Source organism: Pimephales promelas, chromosome 7 (genome assembly GCF_988280905.1).
Source record: "Pimephales promelas chromosome 7, fPimPro1.hap1.1, whole genome shotgun sequence".
NCBI classification, from domain to species: Eukaryota; Metazoa; Chordata; class Actinopteri; order Cypriniformes; family Leuciscidae; genus Pimephales; species Pimephales promelas.
In genome coordinates, this window is record NC_142775.1 from 362,038 (window position 1) to 388,843 (window position 26,806).

General features: G+C 40.3%; 1 protein-coding gene and 1 long non-coding RNA gene across 5 annotated transcripts in view; both read right to left on the reverse strand.

The window, feature by feature from the left end:
• Positions 1–9,785, reverse strand: part of LOC120480580 (E3 SUMO-protein ligase RanBP2) — a 34,788-nt gene extending 25,003 nt beyond the window's left edge. For all 4 annotated transcript variants that reach the window (XM_089133568.1, XM_089133567.1, XM_089133566.1 and 1 more), the window contains exons 1-15: positions 9,580–9,785; positions 8,720–8,787; positions 8,455–8,566; positions 5,401–5,553; positions 5,093–5,323; positions 4,192–4,334; positions 3,349–3,544; positions 2,970–3,270; positions 1,935–2,116; positions 1,454–1,635; positions 1,249–1,372; positions 926–1,087; positions 722–859; positions 478–609; positions 79–273 (exon numbers count right to left, since the gene is read on the reverse strand). In XM_089133568.1, the coding sequence (XP_088989694.1) occupies positions 79–273; positions 478–609; positions 722–859; positions 926–1,087; positions 1,249–1,372; positions 1,454–1,635; positions 1,935–2,116; positions 2,970–3,270; positions 3,349–3,544; positions 4,192–4,334; positions 5,093–5,323; positions 5,401–5,553; positions 8,455–8,566; positions 8,720–8,787; positions 9,580–9,666 (2,406 nt within the window). In that variant the 5' untranslated portion in view covers positions 9,667–9,785. The remainder of the gene's footprint in view (positions 1–78; positions 274–477; positions 610–721; positions 860–925; positions 1,088–1,248; positions 1,373–1,453; positions 1,636–1,934; positions 2,117–2,969; positions 3,271–3,348; positions 3,545–4,191; positions 4,335–5,092; positions 5,324–5,400; positions 5,554–8,454; positions 8,567–8,719; positions 8,788–9,579) is intronic.
• A 3,479-nt stretch (positions 9,786–13,264) lies between these two features.
• Positions 13,265–15,038, reverse strand: LOC148978148 (uncharacterized). Its single transcript, XR_016169387.1, has 3 exons — positions 14,949–15,038; positions 14,661–14,821; positions 13,265–13,552 (listed from the first exon to the last, which is right to left on the reverse strand). It is a non-coding gene; the product is annotated as an uncharacterized LOC148978148 (long non-coding RNA).
• Between the last annotated feature and the right edge of the window lie 11,768 nt (positions 15,039–26,806).

Here is a 26,806-nt window from a genome sequence, read left to right on the forward strand (position 1 = left end):
GGGAACAACAGTCAGGAACCGCAACGCGATGTAAACGGCAAGCAAATCTTCTGCAGAAGCACCAGTGCCATGACATACCATGGATCTTTTCGATGGAGACGTGGAACTTTTGGATGGAGACGGAGTGGAGAACTTCACATGTGGCTCAGTGGGCTGACCGGGGCTGGACGTCAGCGGATAGTCCACATGATCTTCATCCCGTTCGTCATCTTCTGCAAGCTGATGGTTAACCTCGTTCAGCATATCCATCACATCCTCCATAGATGCAGGCACCTTAATAAATCAAGAGACAGATTTAAAGAACTAGTTCATTCAAAACACAAGCTTTCTAGAAATCCTGAAGACCATGATTAACTTCTTCAGGTGTGTTTGTTTAATGCTAGAGCTGAACTTTGCAGGACAGTGGCCCTCCAGGGTCAGATCTGAGGAACCCTGGAGTAAAGTGAGCAGCACAAACATCAGAGGTGTTTAACATACCTTGTCCATGTCTTCTGGACTGGCCTGATAAATCTTTGTCAGGTATTTCCTGAACTGCAGGAGGAAGTTGGTGCACCTGCCGTGCGTCTCCTCCATCCCGTTTCCCGCCTCCTCCGACAGCCTCTGATAGATCTGCCCATCAACACACATCCACAAACTCATCAGGTCATTTACAGACTGATAATAATCACTTTACTTCTGATGCTGAACCGGTGTGAATGTTGTCCAGAGAAAGCGCTGTTACCTTAGCAAGATGCCAGTTAGACACGGTGCTGTTGAGCTTCTCCAGCTTTGCGATGGCCTCGTCAGTGTTGCCCTCGATGTCAAGCAGTGTGGCAGAGCTTATGGCGGCCTCTTCCTCATATACTCGCACTTGAGAAGGCTGAAGACAAAGAGACCATTAGACACAAACAACCATATGAATCAGAAGCAGGAGTAGAGTACATACCTGTAAGTCTTTACTGTGAAAGTGCATGAACATCGGCTCCAGAGGTTCAGGAATACTGCGTTTGTTTCGGATTTTCTCAAGCAAGGGAAGCACAACTTTCCAGTAGTGCACACTGCGGCCTGCATAGTCCTTCTGATCATAGTAAGAGTTTACCCGTTCCCCCTGTCAAACACACACCTGCTCAGTCAGAACAAGTAATAATAAATTCATTATTTGTTACATTTTTCAGCGCTGGTACTACTCGATTATCAGTGCTGCATTTGACACTGTCGATCACGGCATACTTATTGACGCGTCACAAGGACAGCTGTGAGCAGACGTACCACATCAGTGAGATGCTGAGCCCAGTGGATGAGCAGCGCCGGCTGAAGGCCGTGTTTCTCTCCGGCGCGAAGCGTGCCGAGACCGTGCTGAACCAGCATCCGCAGTTTAGCCGACGTCCCAGGCCTGTCACACACACCAGAAAACACTGCAGTTAGACACAGAGCCCTGCGTCAGGCTCACACTCACAGCAGGGTAGTTACTCACAGCGCTCTCTTGTGGATCAGACGGTAGACGGCGTCCCACCACTCGCGCTGCTTGGCGGAGGACAGGAGCCTGATGATGTGCAGAGGCAAACACCGGGGCTGATGCGGTGAGGAGCACGAGGACATCCGTGCCGTCTCCTGCAGCTGCGTCTGACTGCTGAACACAACGCCGCACAAGAACACCTGCAACACATCACATATACACAGCGGATCTGATGAAGCACCGAGCCGTAACTCTGAGATCGACCCACTTCCACAGTCCAAATATGCATGTTAGGGAGATATTTACAGCATTATACAAATCACAGGCATTAATTACTGCATTATCTAAAGTAGAATTTTGAAAGGCTTTATCAGTTATAAATGAATACCTACATTATGCAACAACAAATACAAAAAGACTGTGCATGTTTCATAAAAGCCAAATGTAGGTGAATGTTTCCCCTATGCCTCATTGAGGATGAGAAGAGGGGTGGACGCACCTCCAGGTCGAGCAGGCAGATGGACTCGGGTGAGTTGGTGTCTAGTTTGGAGGTCTCGAGCGTGAGGCGAGGGAAGAGCTGCTTGAGCCAGCGCTGCAGGCTGACACTCTGCTCCATCAGCGCCCACTGCAGGCCGAGCCACGCCAGGTGCTGAAGATCGCCCGCGTGCAACAGCACCGCACCTGCGTGAACACACACACCCCGCTGTCAGCACACAGTTCTGTACGGCCCACGGTTCAACACTCACATGACCAGTGGATTATTGCAAATTTTAACCATTATAGAACAAAAGTTGATACTTTGTATGCGTTTGTAAGTTTAAACATTCATGTGCAAGGAGACTCAATTTGGCACTTGCACGCTGTAATCTGTGCACACACCTGAGAGAGGCACGAACACAGAATTCAGTTGTTTCACATTTCCTTGCATTCTCTCAAAATACCTGCAGCCTCGGCGAATATCCTCAAACACACTCTGTCTTAAGTGAAAGTTAACATTTGAGAAAGATATTCGATGTGCATCATTATATTGGATCCGTGCATTCGGTCTTAAAGGTTTAGTTCGCCCAAAAATTAAAATTCTGTGTTCAGTTTCTAACCCTGATGTCATTCTTATCCTATAAAACTTTATTTTTGTGTAGTTTATTTTTTGATACACAAATTAAGAAGTTTTAAATGAAATCAGAGAAGTTTCTGTCCCTCCATTGACAGTCCATGCAACAAAGCGATTGTAAAACAAATCCATATGAGTTTCCTGAAGAGACTCAATACCTCTGTAATGTCGTAAGCTAAAATAAAAAAATTAATTTAGGCTTTTATTCACATATAAAAATTAATCAGCAAAAATAAACAGTAGCTCAACAGTACATGTTTGGTGCACAAGAATGAACCTCGTTGGTTCTTGCTGAAGCTCAAACGTGTAAATTACTATTTTAATGTTTGGGTGAACTAACCCTTTAAAGTGACTGCTGCAGTCTGACTTTTGTGATCGGTTGCAGCACTAGACCGGACTGGATCAAGAGTTCGTGACACTCACCGCTGTCCCACTTGGCCAGATCCTCGGCTCTGGGCGCGTGTGCGCTGACCATGTGCATCTCGTCGTTGCAGATGAAGGAGAGCTGGTCGTGCTCCTTTGAGTCGAAGAGCATGTCGAACAGAAGACTCGGCCCGTTCCGGTTCCCGAACGCCTCCACCACCTCCTTCAGCAGCTGCTCCACGTCCCGGCTCAGATTCAACAGCATGTGACCCGCCTGACTCTGGCGGTCCGAGGCCAGCAGCTCCAAAGGCTCATGGGACGCCTTCTCACCTTTCAAACTCCTGACTTTGGGTCTCGGAGCCTGAGGAAATCATGGATATTACATCATACAGTGGCCGATCACAGGAGCTGCATGAAGCAGAGGAAGCGCACATCATACCTGATAGGCCACGAGGTAACAGACAGCCGCTAAATCCCGTACGGCCCTCCACTCCCGCGCCCTGTCCTGCGCCGTCTTCAGAAGCAGCGTCCCGGCGTACAGGTACAGCTGAGCCCTCGTCTCCGTGAACACCTCCGACAGCTCGTCCAGAGTGTTCGTGACCGTGTTCTTCAGAGACTGCATCAAACGGTCCAAGCTGGACAAAAACATGGAGTGAACATTTCATGAATGCGCGAGTCTGCTGACTGAAGCACTGACGTTACCTAGCAGGCTAACACTGAAGGACATCGATGAGTCTGGGTGAAAACTGCCATCAATTACCAGCCAAAGTGGATCTATCAACTTATTGCGCTCAATTAAAAATGATTAATTTATTGTAAAGATTTTCTTTCTGACATAGAACCCGTGGAGCAAAAACAAAAAGACTAAGAGGCCACGCCCTGAAAAACAACCCCACACCATAATCCCCCCTCCACCAAACTTTACACTTGGAACAATGCAGTCAGCCAAACCCAGACTCGTTCATCGGCTTGCCCGACAGAGACGCGAATGGTCACTGAATGGCTCTTCTGAGGTAAATGGGGTGTTACGTGACATGGTTCTCAAGTTGTTTTATTGACGTCTTTCCGTGGTTGAAACACTGATTGAGCGACTGCATGAGACATGATTGATTTCAGTAAGTTGTTCCTTCTGATGTTCATTTGCTGCTGTAACTAGTAGTTAGAGAAAGAGATGATCGGTTCTATAGCGATCCTTCACCACACATTAAAGGGATTATAAGATTATATGTTGAGTTTGTGAAGTCTTGGCGCATGTGTGTGCAGTGTTGTGATTGTGGCGTACCTCCAGAGAGCATCAGCGCTCTCCTCGCAGCTCTTCTCCTTCAGCGTCAGTCGGACGCGGCTGCAGAGCGCCAGCAGCAGCTCCTTGTGAAACTTGCGCGACACCTGCTCGTTCGACACCACGCGCGGCTGGCGGAGATACTCCTGAAACACAGAAGAGTGGTGATGTAAATCTGCGTATCATCCGGGTAGAAGTGATACCCAAGACCATATTTCCTGATGATCTGCCCAAGAGGAAACATGTAAATGTTAAATAGAATTGGACCCAACACTGAACCCTGAGGTTAAGAGTCAGCTTGTGTAATATACAGTGATGTGAATAAGTTTGGACACCCATGCTAAAGTTACCTAAAAAGAGGAATAAAAAAAATCATCTTTTGGATATTGATCTTAATGCCTTAATTAGAAAAATGAGGAAAACTCCACAGATTGGCATGGGGTACTTTCCATAAGATCATCTTTCAATGCAAATCAAACCAGCTATTAGGCTAACTGAAGTAAAACCATGCCAATCTCTAGGTGTGGTGAAGGTGTGTGATGATGTGGGGATATTTTAATCCCAAAGGTCAAGGGAACTTTATCAGGATGCATATTATCCTGGATCCATGAAATAACTGGCTTTTAAAAATAAAAATCTGCCTGACTCTATGGGAATTTAACATAGGGGTGTCCTGACTTATGCACCCTGTATTTTAAGGAAAAACATTTATTTATTTATGATACATTATTCATTCACCAAGAAAATATGTGTCCTTAAAGGTTGGAGTTTTCCTCATTTTTCTATTTAAGGCATTAAGATCAATATCCAAAAGATGATTTTTTATTCCTCTTTTTAGGGAACTTTAGCATCGGTGTCCAAACTTATTCACATCACTGTAAGAGGAGATGAGGTGATCACTGACCTGAAGGGTGCTGACCAGAAGCTCGTACCACTCCAGCTGGCCCCTCAGAAGGCCGGTCTTCTCCACCTCCAGACAGTGCTTCACCGCCTCCTCGAGCCGGCCGTCCGCGCTGTACAGACGCACCAGCCGGCCATTGATGTAGATGTCGTCGGGTCGCAGCTTGAGCTCAGACTGAAGCAGCTCGTACAGCTGGACGGAGCCGTTCTGTCCTCGTGAGCTCAGAAGCTTCTCCTGCATCAGAGAGAGAGAGGGTGAACTCAGAGGACAGATGGGATGGGGTGTGGACGGGATGGGAAGTGCACACTGACCCTCAGGTTGAAGACGTTGGGATGTCCCGGCAGCAGTTTGGCAGCTTTCTCCACCCAGAACTCGGCCCGGTTGTCAGGCTCCGGTTTCCCGCACAGCAGCTCCGCCAGCTTCAGAACCAGGTCTGACTGAGCCGGATTCAGATCCACTGAACGCTGGAGTTCAGAAACAAACATCAGCTTTACATGCTTAAACTTTTAAAGTGCACTAGAACAACCTTGGAAACAAAGGGCAGAATAATCCTGATGTGTTTCACCCGGACTAACTGTGTTATAACTGAATGCGAGGAGAGACGATCTCTCGAGATAAACCAACACGGGTTATGATCAACAAATTTCCATTTCTGTAAAAGAAGTCTCATCGCTTTTGGTTCAGGTGTTTATATGTGCTTAACCCCCTGAGCCCGACGGCATCGTCGACGACGCCACAGGCCACCTCCGATAAATGTTTACATAAGTCGATGACAGATTTATCGATTTTCTTACCATTTTTTCCTGCAGAAAGCTAACGAGCTAGCCATCATGGGGGTGTCTTTCGTGTCTTTCTAGCCTTTACAGAAGGTTTTCTATCCAGCCTGCAACTTGTGCTTCCTTTCAGAGGTTTTTAGCAATAAATCCAAACGCTTTATGTCAAACTTTGATACTCTTGAAGTCCATAATTCATAAATATTCCGTCATTTTTGCCGCTAGCTCGATGCTAGCGGCCATTCTGGATATCACGTGATGTTTTCACGTGATGTTTTTTGACCAATTACAGGCTGATCCGTCGTAAACATTGGTGTGCGTCATTACGCATGAACCAAGCGCTGATATAGTGTAGAGAGATAGAGACGCACGGAGACGCGCGATTCACAGAGAAACACAGCGAAATGGACGTAAATAAAGCGCTGGTCTATTTTGGTGCATTGCAGGATGAAGGATTTTCAGGAGAACAGAGCTTTTTGACAGATGAGGAACTAGATTACCAGGATAGACCCAGCTGAAGTGCCATTTATTTATTTACTGTAAAAAAGTATTATAGTAGTATAAATGTATTATAAAAGAATAAAAAGAACATAATAAATAAAAGAATAAATAAAATAGAAATGCAAAGCCTGTGATGTGGCCCTCTGTGTGATTGCTGATAGGAACTGTTTTGAGGCTTGGCACCAGTGAATTTCATGAGGCCCCAAACGCCTGGACTTCTTTTGGAAAAATGTCAATAGTTTTTGTTCTGTACAAGTTATAATGTTTATTCCTGTGCTCCAGGACTCCAAAGACATGAACAAACTATTTTCCAGAGGAAAATTGCTTAGCTTTTATTTATTTGTGTGTGATTTCAATAAATATTTGAGTGATTTCATTTCCGATTTATTTTTTCATTTGTCTTTATGGTCCCATAACTTATTTTACATTCAGGTGACATCAATGTAACACAAATATGCTGAAAGTTCAATTTGTCCTGAAAAAAAAGAGCTGTGTCAATTGTCTGTGCACCAAAGGGTTGATGTTTTACAAGCTTTTTTAGTAAATGACACCAGACGGAAAATTTATTGTAAAAATACCCTTAGGTCTCAGAGGGTTAAAGAGCACCCATTATGCCCATTTTTAAGAGATATAAAATAAGTTTCTGTTGTCCCCAGAGTGTGCATGTGAAGTTTTAGCTCAAAACACCCCACGGATTATTTCGTTAAAAATCGTTAAAATCGCCACTTTTTGGAGGTGAGCAAAAATCCACTGTTTTTGTGTGTTCCTTTAAATGCAAATGAGCTGTTCGAAGGGGCGGAGCTTCAAGAGCTTGTGCTCTGGTGGCAACAACACAGGAAAATGTCACGCACTGAAACGGCCAACAGTGTTCAGTTCGACCTGGAGTTGGACAATAATGCCCACAGAGCTGCTGTCAATCAACAAGCGTGGGAGGGGCGTCTGATCTAGTGACGTCACATGGCTCGATGTGAGGCAGGGCAAAACATTAAAACAAAAACACAGGGTAGATTTGGTCATTATATGACAGTTGTGTCCAGGCACTGCCAACACACATTTCAGTACCATCAACTTGAAAGTGCATGTACCGTTATATGACCCCTTTAAGTCGGGCTATAACATATAACCCTTTAAAAAACTCAGTGTGTGCTCCATTACTAACAAATTATACAAATAAAAAACAAAACCACAGCATTATAAGATGGAAATATAGACTAGATAAGATATTAAAACTTATATAAAAATATAGTACGATATCGCTCTTCCCTTACGTCCATGATACTCGCTACGTTTACGTGCAACCAAATAATCCGCTAGTAACGGGACTGACGGCTCAATCGCACTGAAAGCCTTCCCGTAAACGCCCGATCCGACTGAGCTCGATTCAAACGAAACCTCGATCGGCCTTTTATAATCCGATTTAGAGAACACCAACACCTGATCGGATTGAGAACCGAAACTGAAAGACAGCACACGTGTGATGTGACGACGGCCCGCCAGTGCTAGCTTCTTTTAGACTCTCACCGTCTCTAAATCATGACCAGGATAAATGCATATGACCAATGGTTTAATATTAAGTCTAGACTTTCTAATAAAGAACCAGTGTAGGAGAATAGATATGCACACACACCGGGAAACTGTATATTCGTGAGCGCATGTCAAACCATCTATTCCGACTCGAAGCTTGAGATAAAGGTGCACATCATCCCGATGATCCCGTGTTCAGCGCTCGGATCAGTCAGACCGAAGCAGATGTGCTGCTGTAAACTGAGGAGCCCAGTGTCGGCTCTTTCCAGCTCTAGGATAGGCTAATGTAGAAACACGACTTCATCATCATTAACATACATTCGTAAATCCTGCTTTTTGGTCATTAAGGGAAATCACCTGGTCTCAGTTACTGATGTGACGGGTAAATGATAAAGAAAGTTATTCCCTCCTGTGTGTTCATGGATGATCGATTGATTAGCAGACATCATATTTATGACGGATTTAACGTTTGATAGTTGCGGTAATGATGCGTTTGTCCTCAGTGTGCGTCTCGGGACAGAAGGGAAGGCCGTAGGGAAACACGTCAGAGTAAACGAAGGAACGAACCTTGTAACATCCCACAGCCTTGTCCGTTTCCCCGTCCTGTTCGAACAGCTGCCCGAGGAACCGGAGCGCTTTAGGATCCTTCGGCTGGACCGTCAAATACTCCGAAACATGCCTGTGATCCAATGGGGTGAGAGAAACACATCACTCCACAGAGAAACACACACACACACACACACACATCACTCCACAGAATAACACACACACACATCACTCCACAGAGAAACACACACATTACAAACAAGACAGAGTAAAGGAGTTAGCCTACCTTTTAGCAAGCTCATATTCTTTAGCCTCAAAGTACAGTTTGGCGAACAGAAACCCTTTCACTGACTTCTGCAAGACACAAAACAGGTTAGGGTCACAATCAAACAATATCTGTGTAATTATGTGTATTCTTCAGCACTGAGAGAGATTACAGGAGACTGAACAGGTGAGTTCTGCACTTTAACACTCTCACAGGTGTGTGTGTGTGTGTGTGTGTGTGTGTGTGTGTGTGTGTGTGTGTGTGTGTGTGTGTGTGTGTGTGTGTGTGTGTTCAGCTCATACACTGAAAGATAGATTCTTAGGATTTATGAATCGATTAATCATAATTTTTACCCAGCCCTACAGGCACTTTATCTTCACTGTTCAGAGACGAGGCCATTACAATCACACACACACTGTCAATCAGTCCATCAACACTCATCATTTCTACATTTATTAGACCAAATCTGTATGAGTTATGATCTTATTAAACACTTTTAATGTGTGGGTGTGGAACACTAATATCAACTCAATCATCAGGTTTATTAAATTGACATATTTTGTAATTTAGAAGCTCAAATGTTGAGTTGTGCTCAATTATAAGTGTTTACAGCGAACAGGTGGACCTCTACAGTCACATTTATTAACTTCAACGCGACGGAGATGATATAATAAACACGTGCTAGTAGTAATAGGCTATAAACACGGTTCAGGACACGGCTAGAGCAGGCCGAGGTTACAGGTTTAGTTCTAGTTAAGGACTAACTTCAGATAAAGCAGTGAAAGAGAGTTGGTTTAACATGATGTCAACATTAGCGCTGAACTGCGTGACAGTTAGCGCGTTCCCGGCTAATCTCTGACATCATCGCTCGGTTAAGTTACCTGTTTCTGAGAGGGAGAGAACTGAGAACAGAGAGAACTCTGAACTGCAGATATATAGCGCTCCACCTCCGCTTTATTCCTCCTCATGACTGCTGTCACAAACTCTCCTTCTCCGTCGCGGGTTTAGCTGAGTATCATTTAAACTCGATTCAGCGTCTGTGTGGGCAACGGCTGCTCGACGCGCGATCACGTGATGACGCCACTTCATTTTCCTCTCGACGTCTTCTTCTGGGGTTATAGCAACGGCCATAGATGTCTATGCACTCCCGCCACCTACTGGACTGGATAACCGTTGGTTAATATTGACACACAACACGGCAGTGTGCTTTAAAAACTTAATAAGACTATATCATATCCTCTATTGATCAAATTAGCTTCTTTTAATGAAATAATGCACCGTAAATTTGGCCCATTATTCCAGTGCATGCGCATTCGTCACAGCAGTCTCTTTTTTTATTTAACACACTTATTTACAAAAAACAATTTACAAAATCTCTCGTTGGGAGAATCATGTGCATAACGTAAACAGTTACATTGAACAAAATTCAATAAACAAAATAAATACAAATAAATATAAAATAAATCAATTAAGCAAAGGCGTTTCAGTCCATAAGGCATGTCAAAGTTATGTCTCCACATTAGAGAGTAAATGTTATCGCTGGATCTTTCAGAAGTTTCAAAGGAGCAAAGTATTCCCTCAGTTCAATTTTAAACACTATTATGGATGGATTTTTATTTTTCCATTTGCATTTATGAATATGGTATTTACCCATAATTGTTATGATATTGTAAATTCTAAAAAGTTCCTTCGGAAGGTTTTCGTGACCAAAAAGAATTTGCTCTAACTTCAATTGTAAAATTCTCTCCATTTTTATTTCTAGCCAATTCATGACATCTTGCCAGAATCTTCTTATCAACAAGTGTTCAATAGTTTCATCTTCCTGGGAGCTGAACACACACGGCTCCACTTCAAAACCAAATCTCTTCTTAAGCATTGCCGCTGCTGGACAACATACATTTATAATTTTCAATTGCATTTCTTTGCATCTCTTTCTTTTAGGAGGTATAGGCCATTTCATTTATGTATTTATTTGTTATTTTGTCATCATAATGCCTTATTTTTATATTTTGGTCAAAATCATGAAATAGTCTATACTCTACATTTTAATATATTGCTAATACAATTATTGTTAAATTTTTTGCTGTTTATGGGAATTTGGTGTAGTGGAAAATTTACTTGACCTTTGGAATAATGTAAATAGTTTTGTATCATATTTAATAAGTTCAGGAAGTAGTGCATCTGTGCATAAAGCCCATTTGGATACCTCGAAATCGCACTTTATAAGGAACTCTAAGCCTCCCACTTTATCAAAAATATTTTTGGGAATATGATACCACAGAGAATCAGGTTTATCTAGAAAGGCTTTAACTCTAAAAACTCCAACCATAGATTCAAAATCAATTGTTTTTAACCCTCCTTTATTACAGTCCTTAAGTTGTGATTTTTTGATGTAGTGCGTTTTATTACGCCAGATGAATTGGTAAATTATAGTATTTGCTTTTCTTATGTTTTGTGAACTAATATAAAGAGAATAGCTTGGATAAATTAATTTAGAAACCCCTTCTGATTTTGACAATAGGTTACGTCCTAAAATGGTTAAGTCTCTTGTTAACCAATGATTTAAGTTTCTTTCTTCAAATTTCTCTGAGATGTTTTTGGATTCTCTTATTGCCAAGTTTTTAGATAGATAATGTCCAAGTATTTTACATCATTCTTAACTGGAATCATCTCCAAGGGTTTCTCAGTGCAATTATATAAAGGTAATATTTCACATTTCTTTAGATTAAGGCAAAGGCCTGATGCTCTGGAAAAAACAGAAATCACATTTAAAGCCTTCCGAAGGTGCCACAAACTTTTATCCCTTCAAGGTCTTTATTATTCATTACAAAATAGGCCAAAAGCTGCGTACAGAGAATGAATAATTTTGGTGAAATTGGGCACCCTCGTCTTATTCCACAAGAGACATTCTTGGAGAGATCCTGATTGAAGTGAAATATAACTGTATATTTGGGCATAAAACATTCTGATCGCCTTACAAAAGTTTTTACCAAACCCAAGAAGTTGGAGCGATTCCAGTAAAAAGTCATAAAATAATCAATAAACAATATTAGGCTATCAGTGTTAATAAGGCTCTGGTAATAACATATCCATAATCAGTCTCACGTTGTTATGAATATGTCTACCTTTAATGAAAGCTGACTGAAATTCGTCTATTTTTTACTCTGTTAGCTAATTTATAATCATTGCAATCATTATCAAACCAGCTTTCATTGTTGTGGATAACTGACCATGCAGTCGAGGTACGCGTTAAATAATACATTTTTAATATCTGACCAAAAAGTCTTAAAAAATTGTATAGATAAACCATCAATGCCTGGTGATTTACCGTTTTTCATTTGTTGTAAAGCTGTTTCGATTTCTGTTAAGGTTAAAAATTTGTCTTCCTCTGTTAGTTTTGTTAAATTTTCACTTACACTTTTCATAAAGGCATCACAATCGTCCCTCTGAATTTTTTTTTATAAGTTGCTATAGAATTGACATACTTCCTCTGTTATTTTATTTGTGTATTGAATGATTTCCATTTTGGTTCAGTTTTGTCATACACTTTTTAGTCTGTCTCCGTTTTTCAAGGCTATAAAAATATGATGAATTTCTCCCCCTGCTCAATCTATTTCATTTTGCCTTCTCTAAGTAAACATCTATTGGTTCTGGAGCGTGTAACTCTTGTGTCTCTTCTACATTTAAGTTAGATTTTCCACATAATAAAGTATCTTTTCAACTATTTCCTTTTGTTTTGTCAGCTATTTTCTTTCCAGTTTCAATAGCTTGTTGCTTTACTTGAAATTTAAACCACTCCCATTTACTTATATCTGACGAATCCATGTCATTAATTTCTTGACATATTCTGATCTGACTACAGAATTCTTCATTCAGCAACAAGGTATTGTTAAATTTCCAAATATTGTAAGAGTGACAACCCAATAAGACAATGGTCCGTGAGAGGAGATGATTGAATATCACATTTTGGTCTAAGAATAGTAATATTTGGAGACACAAGCCAATAACCTTGAGCGTAGGTTAGCGTCTGCTGGGCTGATCCATGTAAACTGCATTGTTTTAGGATTTGTCATTCTCCAGTAATCTACCAAGTTATTGGATAAACAAAAATTGTTCAACATATTCTGGTTGTATCCCCTTGAGAGGTTTTCTGTTAAAATCACCTCCTATTATTACAGACACACTGTCCGCGGCACAGAATGTTCATAAAGCGCTCCCTGTTCACAGTAGCCGGGTCGTCTCATTCAAAACATTGAATACTCACATGAGTCAGGCTGCGAATGTAAGTTACGGGATCTGGAGAGATTCTGTGTGAAGAGATGAAGGATCTGGAGACTTTGACTTTGCAGAAAAAATTGCATTCTTGGCAAAAAGAGGTTGAAAAAAGTATTGGATGAAGTAATTTCATGAGATTTTCCCTCCACTTTTAATTGTTTTACTTCATTGAAAGGACAAATCTTTGGAATGATAAAACCTGTGAACTGTAGATGCATCTTCCCTTCTACTCTTGAACAGGGCTTTACATGCGACGCTTGCAGTATCAGTGCAATCCAGACAAAATTAAGTTCTTACAGTAAAACTTTTTATTGTGTTTTTGCAGCTGAACAATATAAACATCCATACGAAATATGATTCAATAGAGCTCAAGTGAGGAATTCAACAGAACATAAGACTGCATATATCTTCATATTCATGAACACACCCCTGAAGGGACTGAACTACTATAAAAAAATCTATATCAGCTCATAACACACAGATTCAATGCAATCGAGATGAAATCCAGCACACATGAACATGCAGACAGTGATTTCAGACGTGTCAGTTCTGTCATTCATCTTCATCAGATAAACTCTCCTGCAAACACACACAGTTGAACAACTCAATCAGTCATTCAGTCCAACATAACGAAGAGGAAGACACATGACCACAGGACAAATAATATCTCAAACACTCCATTTATAAAAAAAAGACTTTGGGGTGTTTAAATATAATGAACTACTCTAAATGACACTTGAATAAAAGTTGTTTTCTGGTTTTATTTATGAAAGAGAAGAATGTTTAAAACTGTTCTGAAATGCTCTTAATGGACCAAAGGTTAGATGTGGAAGTAAAACCGTCTTCACCAACACTAAAGCAAAGCGAGTGAGATTATTTAGATTATTCAATGGAAACAGGTCCTCCAGTAATCCATACGAGCCCAGTGGATGAATCAATGTCTTCTGAAGCCAAATGATGGGTGTGTGAGAGAGAAAATACTAATATTTAAACTTTTTCAACTATAAACCATGTCTTCCGGCCAGCTGTGTTTATTGACGTGTCGGCCTACATGTTGAACATCACGCGAGAGAAATGCAGAGGAATGAACTAAAAACTCTCGAGAGATGAACTAATAATTTCTCTTTCCGGACTGGAACTGGATTCAAATGCATATATGGGGCTGTGTCTCACTGACGAGTCCGAGCCCGAAGACACGAGAGGCGGGGAACAGGTCGTGATGGATTTGAAGTTGCAAAACAAAGAACGTCTTGGATCAGGAGGTGAGGGGAAATAACAATAGCCTGAACTTAAGACCCAACTAATCAATTAATTAAACCTTTCGGATTCTTATAATTTGGCTTTGGTTTAGTTTATTTTTATTTTTTGAAATGTAATAAACATTTTCGTAAGTATTAGATGTGTGGGGTTATTTAACGTGACATTTTAATTATATTCTGAAATGAACGAAATAACTTGAGAAAAAGATTCGTTCATTGAATCTCATCACGAGATTAAAGATCCGAGTCAGTAAAATGATCCGCACTTCCCACTACTAATATGAACGTTGGCATTGCTTTTAGCATACGCACACTCAAACATCAGATCTGTGTGTACACACGTTTTATAAACGAGGCCCAATGAGCGTCGTGAGAGAATGATGAGAGAAGCTTCATCTTTCTCCCGTTAGGAAGGTTAAAGCACTGACCGTTGAGGTGTTGAAGCCATCATCACAGACAGATGGGCATCTTCTTCTTCTTGTCCTTGTTGTCTTGTTCACGTCTGGACAAGCGTCTCTTGAGCTCGTCTGGCACTCGCTCGTAGCAGCGCTTACACACGGGCTTCAGATCCATCTCCACAAACTTATCCCTGAACAACAGCACAGATCAGGGAAATCAGCAATGCTTACCCAATGTGAGGGTAGTTGGCAATGGTTCGACATTTTGTTGTTTCATAAGAATTTCACTATTAAAGTCACTATGAAATCAAAACAGACCGTTTTTATTTATTATAGAATCTTTCTTCTAAATGATTTATCGGTGCACATGATAACTGTTTTAAATTCATGTTCCTGGTCATCTTGAATCAGAATTGAGAATGAGGAGTCACGTGCCTATTTGGGCGGGGTCTGAGCCATTCGGCCATGATGGTAGGTTTTTTTTTTTTTTTTTTTTTTTTTTTTATTGTGTTACTGTTAAAAATGGCTTAATTTTTTTTTTTTTTTTTTTTTTTTTATTGAACAATAAGAACAAAACAAAAATAGAATAGAATATACATCTACAGTGGCATTGACAAATACAGGTAAATGAGTATTAAGCAAGGCACATATGACTTAAGGTAAAAGTAAATAAATAAAAATAATTACAATGAAGAGAACAAATATAAAAAAAAAAAAAAAAAAAAATAAATAAATAAATAAATTAATAAAAAATAAATTACAAAGGGGTCACTTTATTCCTCTTCTAAAAGCTCAAGGTCTCTTATAATTCCAGTCAATTTCTGGGCCTTTTTACTTTTCATACATTCCAAAGCTGGAAAAAAATTACAAATCAATTCTTTTTTAAATACAGAAAAATAAGGTTTAGTTTTCATACATTTGGATTTATGAATAAAAAATTTTCCCAGTATCAACATTACATTAACAAGAAATTCGTTTCTTTTCTCGTTCAATAGTATTCCAAACATAATATGTTTTCTGGCAAAAGTAGGCAGTGATTGAATCTTTGATTCCAACCAATAAGACATATTCTCCCAAAAAATATTTGAAGAAACACAAGAAAAAAAAAGATGATCAGTTGTCTCTATGTCAACTTGACAAAAAGTACAGGCATTTCCTTCAAAATTAAACCGTTGTCTTAAGAATTCACTAGATGGGTATACTCCATTGAATATTTTAAAATGAGTTTCTTTAGCTTTAGGAGCCACTGGAAAACTAATGTACTGTGTTCTCAATTTTTTAACAGCTTGTTTATCATAAGATTGCAAAACACAGTTTTTATATCGAAGTGTCGGATATAATATAGAATTGAAACAAGAGCGGATAAGCTTGTTGGGAATCATTGCTCTGAGGTCATTACCATTGAAGAGAAGGGATGGAAGTTCAAAAGGTCCATCAGGTATGTTGGCAGAAGCATTTTGTACAAAATGTATAAAACTTTTTGGAATGGCATTTAAAACACGCTCAAAAAGTTTGCGATCACATTGTAAATTATATTTAGTACAAAAGTCTTTAAAAGTTAACAATCTCCCATCTTCATCCATCAAATGAAGAACTGACCAGATACCCTTTTCTAGCCACTCAAGAACACATAGAGACTTATATTTAGAAACAATAAATCTATTGTTCCATATTGGGATTTTATGTGGAGAAAAGTTATGGTTATATAATAATTTCCAATATAACAAAATCTGTTGGTGAAAAGACGATAATTTAATTGGCAGTCTGGAAACAGTATAATCGCATCTCAAAAGGAAATCAATTCCACCCAATTTTCTAAATATACCTCTGGGAATGCAAAACCAAAAACTATTCTCATTTGTTATAAAATGTTTAAGCCATTTGATCTTCAACATGCCATTCATACAATAGAAGTCAAAGGCTTGTAATCCACCATTTTCATAATCTTGTACAAGTTGAGCTCTCTTTATATAGTGCACACGTTTTCTCCAAATATAATTGAAATTAATTTGATTAATGGTCTTAATAGCTCTGTTAGAAATAGAGAGACAAGATGCAGGGTAGATACACCTGGAGAGACTCTCCATTTTAGTTAGATAAATCCTTCCAAAGATAGACAAATCCCTCTGCATCCATGCATCAAGCCTGCCTTTGCACTCATCCCATCTATTCCAGACATTTTGCTTTTCCATCATGACTTCATCCTTAGAGATGCTTATGCCTAAATATTTGACAGTCGACTTGATTGGAATATTATATGCAATTTTAAGAGGGCATTCATGTATGGTAATAATTTCACATTTAGCAATATTAAGCTTTAAACCTGAGAATTTAGAAAAATAGTTAACTATCTCAATTACTTTAGGAACCTGGTCAAGACCTTTTAAAAATAGAGTTGTATCGTCAGCCAATTGACTAAGTATGATTTCCTGTCCGAATACATTTAATTTTTCAATACTTGAGTTCTTAATTAAGAGAGCCAACATCTCTGTAGCCAGAATAAACAATGAGGGTGAGATGGGGCAGCCTTGTTTAACTCCTCTCTTGATATCAAATCTGGGTGAAGTACCTGTTGGTAGGGCCACTGAACTATTGGTATTTGTGTAAAATAACTGAATAATGTTACAAAAAACTTCACCAAACCCATACATTTTCAGACATTTAAAAATAAACGAATGTTCTAACATATCGAAGGCTTTGTAAAAGTCTAAAAATAAAATAACCCCATCATCCACTATTTCCTGATTATATTCCAGCAAGTCCAAAACCAAACGAATGTTGTTATGTATAGATCGGCCTCTAATGAATCCAGTTTGTGTCTCCCCGATAATTTTAGATAAACCAAGTTTTAAACGGTTATTATATATGTGGGTTAGTAATTTATAATCAGTGTTTAGCAAAGTTATAGGTCGTAAATTATCCAACAATCTAGGGTCTTTCCCTGGTTTGGGAATAAGTGTGATTAGGCCTTGTCTCATTGAATTAGGCAAAACCGCGGATTTAGTAATTTCCTGAAAAACTGCAAAAAGAAATTCCCTTAATAAATCCCAAAAATGGCGATAAAAATTAGCCGTCATACCATCTGGGCCAGGTGATTTATCCAATGACAGACACATAACAGCAGAATCAAGATCTTCAATTATTAAATCTGCATCACATATCATTTTGAATTGATCATCTATATGAGGGACAAAATCTCCAATTTTTTCAAAGAGGGAATTAGGGTCTAATATTGCAGAGGAAGAAGAATACAAATTCTGATAAAAGTTGGCAATTTCTTTAGCTATCAGTTGCGAATTAGAACACTCTGTCCCATTAATAATTAAGGTTTTAACAGAATTTCTTTCTTGCCGCTTTTTTTCCAACCTACAGAAATAAGCAGAGTTTTTCTCCCCTTTTTCCATCCACTTGGCTCTTGATCTAATGTACGCTCCCTTAGCTTTCCTCATATAGATTTCATCCAACTCTGCTTGCAAAAGTAACAATCTTGATCTATCATCCTCCGTTAAAATTGATTTGTTAGAATATTCATTTATTTCTTTAATAACAGAGATCTCTTTTAAATTATATGATTTTTTTAACTGTTTACTGTAAGAGATAGATAACTGTCGAACTTTGTATTTAAAGAATTCCCATTTACTTGTCCAGGAAACCAGGCTGTTATCATTCAAAATATTTAAAACAGTATCTTTAACCAGTTTTGTATAATCTTCATTTCCGAGAAGGTTAGAGTTAAACTTCCAATAACCCTTATTACGGAAAGGTTTATTTGTATGATATATCATCAATTCAATTGAACAGTGATCTGTTAGGGGAGCTGCCGATATACTAGATATAGTTTGATAAGGTAAAAAACTATGAGAAATTAACCAAAAATCAATTCGGGACTTGCAAGAAGCATCAGGTTTAAACCAAGTAAACTGTCTTAGAGAGGGGTTTGACTCACGCCAGGGATCTATTAAACCTTGATTATTACAAAAGTTTGATAACAATGAATTGTAATGATTTACATTATATTTAGTTGGCGACCTATCCAACCACTCATCATACACCATGTTGAAGTCACCACCCAATATAATAAGATCAGTCGCATACTTTGTTTTCAATTCCTCTAATATCAGTGACATTTCTGAAATTAACGATTTGTTTTGGGATAAATTATTATAACCATACACATTTCCTAAGACAATGTAACAATTTTCGATTTTTTGAACACAAAATAACCAATGTCCATCCAAGCTAGATCTTGACTCAACAAGTTTCCCTGGAAAGTTGTTAAACAGAAAAGCAACACCTCCTGAGCGAGTTGTGCCATGAGCAAATAAAACTGGTTCACCCCACTGATTAGACCAAAAAGTACGATCACTGCCACATGAATGAGTTTCCTGCAAAAGAACACATTGGGCTTTTCTTTCTTTACAAAACAAAAATGTAGCTTTTCTTTTTGTATTGTCTCTTAGACCCCTAACATTTAGTGAAAGAAAAGAAATGCAGCTATTAAGTTTAAACATAGAACAAAAAAAATAAAAATAAAAATAAATAAATAACCGTGTTAACAAAACACCTTTAACAACCCTACTGGGGACAGAAAAACTCTGGTTAATTAGGATTTAACACAAAATCAAACAAAATAATATGGACTGATGCTCTGGCAGATAAGTTTCATATTCAGCTCTTAACTTACAGCCTCTTTATTGTTTCATGGCAGTAATCAGCCCACGCTTTGATTAGTAGTTGAGATTAAACGGCCGTCGATGTATCCCAAAGGACCGCGATAGTACGCCTTCTTTCCGGCACTTCTGGCTTCTTGGATGAGCGGCCAAAGAGCTGCACGAGCACTCCGGTCCTCTGCTGACAGATCCTCCGCGAACCTTATTCCACGTTCAGTGCACAGCTGCGAGTTCTTTGTAATCTTCCAGAATTCGTCTCTGTATTTACGCATGGTGAACTGAACGATCATTTGACGGTGTCTTCCACTCTCTCTTTTTCCAATCCGGTGAACTGAGTCAACGACATCTTCCAACTTCTGTGCCAGATGTGGGGCTATGGTACCCAAGAGATCAGTCACCTCTTTCCGTGCATCCTCGTCAACATGCTCTTTCATCCCTTTAATACGAAGATTCCATCTCCGCTTATAACGCTCAAGCTCGGACGTTTTCAACCTTAAATCCTCATTAGACTTCTCGAGAACTGCGGTTTTCTTTTCCAAGACGGCATATTTTTGCTTGTATTCTTTAATCTCCGCTGCATTAAACTCTACTGCTTTGGAGATGTTCACAATCATGATGCTGTTTTGTTTTATTTTGTCTGCGATTTCTTCCAGCGTTCTATCTTGAGAGTCGAATCTTGTCTTTAAGGAGTTAATCGCCTGCAGCAAAGCTGCATTGGAGATTTCACATTCGTCTGGTTTTACCTTTTTTTGAGGCGTTTTGGTTGGAGTGATGTGAGAAGCATCCCGTCGTTTTTCCTTTGGGTTCTCTCGTCCGTAGTTATGATCCATTTCCATGGGTACACTTTGGGCTCTGTTTGCTGAATGGGCCATGTTCTCGTCAAAGTTTATTCTTTCAATTTAGAGCGTATCAAAAACAATAGTAAAAGTAATAGTACTACGTTTAATTTGTCACTTAAGTTTCTGAGACTGATTTATGAGAAGGTGGCAATAAAAAGTATAAGTTGAAATAGTTCTGCCAGAGCTCAGCAAAACACGTGCGCCTAGCTCGCCATCTTGCCGGAAGTCCGCCATGATGGTAGGTGACGCTATCGGTTACCAGGGTTTTTATCAGTTTTTAACGCAGCGGTTACTTTCAGGCATGGTAAAACAGTGCGGTATTGCGAGAAACTCCTCTACTACCGAGCTAAAAACACGTAATCAATACTGTTTTGTCGTGGGAAACCTACCAACATGGCGGAAAGGGGAGGGGCACTGTAAAATGACGTCAAGTCCTCATTCTCAATAGGTGTGTTCGACATCGCCTGCGGCTGGATGCAACCGATCGGCGAGAACAGCCGCGTGCAGGCGGGGAGGAGCTGCAAACGGAGACGTGAAGTCTGACAATTTCTGGTTCCCGTAGTGACGGCTCACGTGGTGTTTGCATGCTTATACCACAGCTGAAGTGAAATAAATGCAACATTTGCCAAATAAACAGATATTTCAGACACATTTTCATTCAATACTTTACTGCTTCATACAGCATCTGTTTGAACTAGAATAAAGTTCAAAATAAGCCTATAATCAATGACGTGGAATCAACGTTTTTTAATCAGTTTTATTTTGATAAACATGATAAACATGACACAATATAACATTGCGACTACATGAAAAGAGTGTTTACTGTTATAAAATACTGATTTGTGAGCTTTAGTGGAACTAAACGTGTGAGAATAAACATGAAACGCACGTGATCGTTGTCATGCGGTGAATCCGGCGAATCGTGGAACAGCTGTGACATCATCAGAGCTCGTGCAGCCGCTCTTGAGAAGCTGCGCTGGCTGAGTCCTCCGGCTACTCTCGTATCGCTCTCGCGGTACTTTGATGGCATATGTCGTAGTCACGTGGAGTCAGCGCTGCATCAAGTCGGACAAAATTTCTAACCGGCATGCACTGTTTCAAGTCAGCCGACGATCGGTCTGCGCAGAGCTGCATGAAGTCGAACAAGCCTAATAAGTTCCTCTTGCAGCTTCTCTTCTCTGATGACGAGGGCGGGGCTATAACCTGTCACTCACATGAGATCCACCAATGGCAAACCACAACCATCCAATCATCCAATCAATTCCTCATGGACAAAAGCAAGCCCTGTCTACATTTGATCTTGTCCGTTTCACTCACATATATACAACACAATAGAGAAGTAAACACCAGCCCAACTTCCCTTTCATGATGACTTTAAATTATGCTGAAAAAGTTTATAGGAAAACTTTTTTCAAAATTAAAAACAAAATCAAATCTTTCATTCAAAAATTCACAAAAATCCAACCTTCAAATTAAGCATGTTTGAAAAGAGAAAACAGTTTTTACGCAAACCGTGTCCCTTATTCGCACCTTTAGAAATTCAAACTATATATATTTAGTTTAACAGTGATTTAGTACAGTGAAGTGGTAAACTACGATGAACTATAATACTGAGTAAAAAACTGGCCAAATTCCTGTGATCATCCATCACTATAGGAAAGAGTAGAAAACACAGTGTTGAAGCAATTTAATCTGTTCTATATATGTGCATTTTCTTATATTCATAGTAATTAGATTAAGGTAGTAAAATTCACGAGGATTGCATGCGGAGTCTCAGTTCTTTGTTCCATCAATGTGACAGAGAATCATATTAACCCTGACCCTTATCCTTATCACCACAATTGTAATGATGTGACTGAAATTATTTAAATTAGGAATTGGAAAAGGCCCACTTCAGATTGACAGTGGAGCTGGACGAGTACGTGACAAGGAGGAGGAGGAGTATATAAGAGGAAGAGGAGGAGGAGTATATAAGAGGAGGAGGAGGAGTATATAAGAGGAAGAGGAGGAGGAGTATATAAGAGGAAGAGGAGGAGTATATAAGAGGAGGAGGAGGAGGACAGAGGTTCTGTTAGGAGTGCAGACGGGCATCAGGTTTTGGGCAAACAGGTGAAAATATGGACTAAGGTTTTGAAGGCTTAAAATGGCAGAGCTCCAAGGCCTTATTACACCATCGTTTGGCCAGTTTAGGGTCACTCTGGTGGGCAAGAGAGTTCAATTTTGACTGCGATGGAGCTCTGGAAGTGTGGAACCTCCAGGAATTGACTGGCTGACTTTCTGAAACTGTATCCCAGGCAGGATGCACCTTCCTGGGCATGACCCGAATAAGGTTTGTTGCCTGGAAGTCTAGGTTTAGGTTTTGAAGCATATGGACCGGGAGCTCTAGTGCTGGCTCAGTTCAGACATCCACCCTGTCAGAGCAGGTCCGGCATCCCGGGGAGAATCCACCATCTCGGGGCCTCGGGATCCTGGAGGACTTTCCTCAGAAAAATTACAATATTGGGCCAAACATCCCTGCTCTCCGACCTCCCTGTCCTTTCCTCGGACGGTGCCTCAGACCCAGGCCCAGTCAGACCCGTTGGCCACCCCTCTGGAGATCAGCCTCGGCATGCCCTTGCCTCAGTCTGCCTTCCTGGATGTAGTCTACGTTTCATCTGTATGGATCACAGCTGGAGAACTGCAGACATTAGTTCAGTCCTGAGGTTGGACATTTTCCACTACCTGTATAATCACAACATGGCAACAAAACAATGTTAGTGTAAGGAAATGTAAAACTCAAGCGCCTTCATTAAACCAAGTGTCACTGGATCATCACTGTGAAGCAAGTATCATGACTGTTAACTGGCTCATGGTCTGACCTTCCAGCAGGACAATGAACAACAGTAAAACCAATACAAAAGGGCTTCACTGCCCTCAGAATGAAGGTTTTGCCATGGATGTCCCAGTGGCCTGAACTGAACCTCACTGGAAACATGAGGGATGAGCTGAAGAGATTCTGTCTGGAGGAACATGTCAGATCTCAACACATACGTTTGTCAACCTTATACGGTTTATAGGCTGCCCTTCATCTTAAACAATCAAAATCATCTTACAAATACATATCTTCAATATCAAAACAATTTAAGATTTTTGTAAACACAATAAATAAATAAATAAATAAATAAATAGAACATAAAATATCACAGAGGTCTAATGAGTTGTTCAATAAAAGCTGTTTCATTTGTAAAATACCCTCCAAATTACGTTAGGTGGCGTTATTAGGTTTCAAACCTAAGCTCCGCCCCTCACTTACGTTCCTGGCGCTGGTGTTGGTTAGAACGTAACTCCGCCCCTTACTTCCGGTTCTGGCGCTGGGGTTCTGAAACTGGTGTGCTGCGGGTCTGCAGCTGGATACTATAGCTCTCTTGAAGCAAACACGGAAGTGAATTAAACTGCAATTCATCGAGTGGCCGCTTGAGGCTGGCTGCAAAAGCGAGTCAAATTTGTATCTCCCTCAAGTTAAAATGTCTAACTTCATAGCAGAAAAAAACATGTTTACAGCCCGGTGGCAAATAGTTGTTTTGGTCTATATCACTAATTTTGCCCTTCATGACGACTGTGAGGGGGGTGAATTTTTTTACAACTCATCTTTTTAAATTATATTTGAAGGAGCATTTCACCAATTTCAACATTATTCTTTATTGAAAGTGGATCATATATGTAATCGAAATGTGAAAGAATTTTTTAATTTGGTGCCCTCTTGACCAAGAAAAAACTGAAAATAACCAAGAGGCGTATTTGTATGATAGACTACATGTCCCACAATGCCCCACATTGCACAGATCCGCAAGCCACACCCACTAATCCGGGACAGCGCAAACAGAGAATTCACTCTTCCGTCTACAAGGCTAACGTTAGCTGTCACCAGAGTTTGATTTCACACAATATGTCTAGTTGGCTGTGGCGAGCAGGACGATCGAGGGCGAGGGATGTAAGAGGCCGGTGGCGTGAGTTATAACAGAGACTAATGAAAGACAGCTGTGAGGCGCGAACCTCACGGGATACACGGAGAAGCGAAAGCATAAAACGGGGAGCGACGACGGCAGATCGAGAGAAACAGGCCTGATTTTATGAAGTTTTGTTTCTGTTGTGTGTGACGTTACAGCAGTCGTCAATGAGGGGCTCCTGGTTAATACTTTCGTTTTGTATTTGTTCATTTTACTATTAAAATGCTTAAATGTTCGCCGGTTCCTGCCTCCTTCTTCCCACAACAACAAACCCCGTTAACGTTACATTGGCAAACTCATTAGTGAATTACACCTCATTTGTATTTATTTCTGTTTGGTGAATTACTGCATGTTGGTGGTGAATTGTTGGTGGCATGGTGAATTACTGATGGCGAAACTATCACAACACAAACGTCCATGTGCTCGTCTGATTCAGAGATTTCCTCCAGGAGAAATTTCCATCGTTGAAATTCTCTGCAGCAGACGGACTCTGTGTCCGTAGGCCGTGACACGCAGCGAGAGTACAAGCAACAGCAGGCCGCCCAGCGCCAGAGTCAGTGCGGGGTCCTCGACCGACGGGCAGCCGCCTCCTGCTCCTCCATCAGCCTCAGCTGCTCTAAACTATACTGATCACTAGACTTGTAAAGATAACCACGAACATCGGATTCGAGCAGCAGAACTTCAAAACCCTCTTCTTCCATATCATGTTTAGTTTCTTCCATCATTATCAAAACTTACTATCTCCACAGCGCTTGTTAGCTTAGCTTCCAAACAAGATGGCAGATATTGATTTCAGCTTCTGCAAGTGAAGTCCCGCCCACTGATCTGTAATAGGCCTGTAGGGTGAGTGGGTGCCACACCCTGGAATAATAATGAGCTAATCATTGTAGTTTGTTGACATTTCAATGAAATGTGACTTCCTGCTTATCGTGATGCAAAATGACGATTTTTACGTCACGATAAGCAGGAAATAAAACACTTAAATCCTTATTTCTCCCATCTCAGGGGAAAATAAGGGAATAAACCATGACCATTCAAAAATATGACTGGGTTTCTAAAGATACAAAGCTTAATGCAAATGGGTGAAGTGACATTTTAAGCCTTAAAGTTCTGCATAATTAAGGGCGTGGCCACTTGAGTGACAGCTGGATTCTTGCCGCCGCTTTCACTGCTAGTAGTTTGTCTGCTCTCTGTTAGCGTCACCCTCAGCTGTGTTTGTGCTTTTTCCGGGATTATTTCATACAGTTTAATACATATATTATACCTTCATCCGTGCACGCCGTCGGATTCAGTCGTGTTGAGTATGGAGAGAACGACCAGCGCCGTGTTTCCAGCTGTTTCCCTCATGCACTAATGGATGTCTGATAATTTCAGTGCGTTCTCTCCGTCCATTCAATAGATGCACACCCTTGAATGAGCGTGGATTTCTAGTTCATTTACTTGAAGTTCTGAGGTAATATCTTTGGTTTGACCCATCTGAGAAACTGAGAGGCGGCCAAAATCGGATTGTAAAATGGACTGAATTAAAGCTCTTTACGAACTTGACGTGAGATGCCGACTGACACGTGCTTGCCTTGAATCACTGTCATGCACAAGCTTAGAGCAATATTGTAAGTAATTAATACATTTTTAACTAGCAGAATAATAATGCATCACGATGCACATAGTTGACTGCTTGTCGTGAGAAATGTGTTTGATCTGTGTTATGTATTTGTATACATGCTCTTAACTAATTGCCCCTTGTGAGATTAATAAAGTTGATAAAAAAGAAAATAGTCTCACTTTTAGTTACGTCTTAACTATTATAATATTTCGAAGGGCAAAACATGAACTTTAACCATTGGCTTTACTTTTTCAATCAGCTGTCATTCAGCGCGAGGGCAGTAGCATATCATTAGCACCTCAGCTCCACCCGCGTCCCGCCTCGTTGCCCATTTTAATTTATCCGGTAGTGACGAGAGGTGACTCGCTGCCAAGATGGCGATGGCCGGTCCCGCCCACTTTAGGCTTCAAAAACGCTCTTCAGAAACCTATGGGTGACGTCACGGATACTACGTCCATATTTTATACAGTCTATGCTAATAGCCCAGACGTCTAGACTAAAACAAGGCTAAATTTGGGCTGTCAGTGAAAATCCAATAGACGTCTAAACACAGCCCAAGAATAGACTAGTCAACAATTAGACGGCTATTGAACGACTACATATACATATAATAGACAACAAGATGGCTAAAGGATTCTTTTCACTCAAATATAACAGGTTCTCCTAAATGACAATCCATCCAAAAAATTTTAGATAAAAGGTTTATTTAGCAAAAGAACATTACATAACTTACAAAAAGATCAAAACATAAAAAATGACCAAACCGAATATTAAAATTACAATTTAAAATGATTTTAACATCAACAACTTAAGATAATAAAATATAAATCTCTGTCTGCCAAATAAGAAAAAGATAATAAGCACAAGAAAAGCATTGTTGACAGTACATTCACCTGTACTGTTATTGTGTTTCTGTGTGTGTAACGTTCACCGTATAGCTCTGCACTACATTGCCCAGAATCCTCTTTGGCGCACCTGCAGTCACTCTCCCCAGTATTCTGATCACCAGCTCCATTAATCCCCCAGTTTACACTCAGTGTGGGTCAAGCCTCCAACAGGAACAGGCCATTATCCCCGT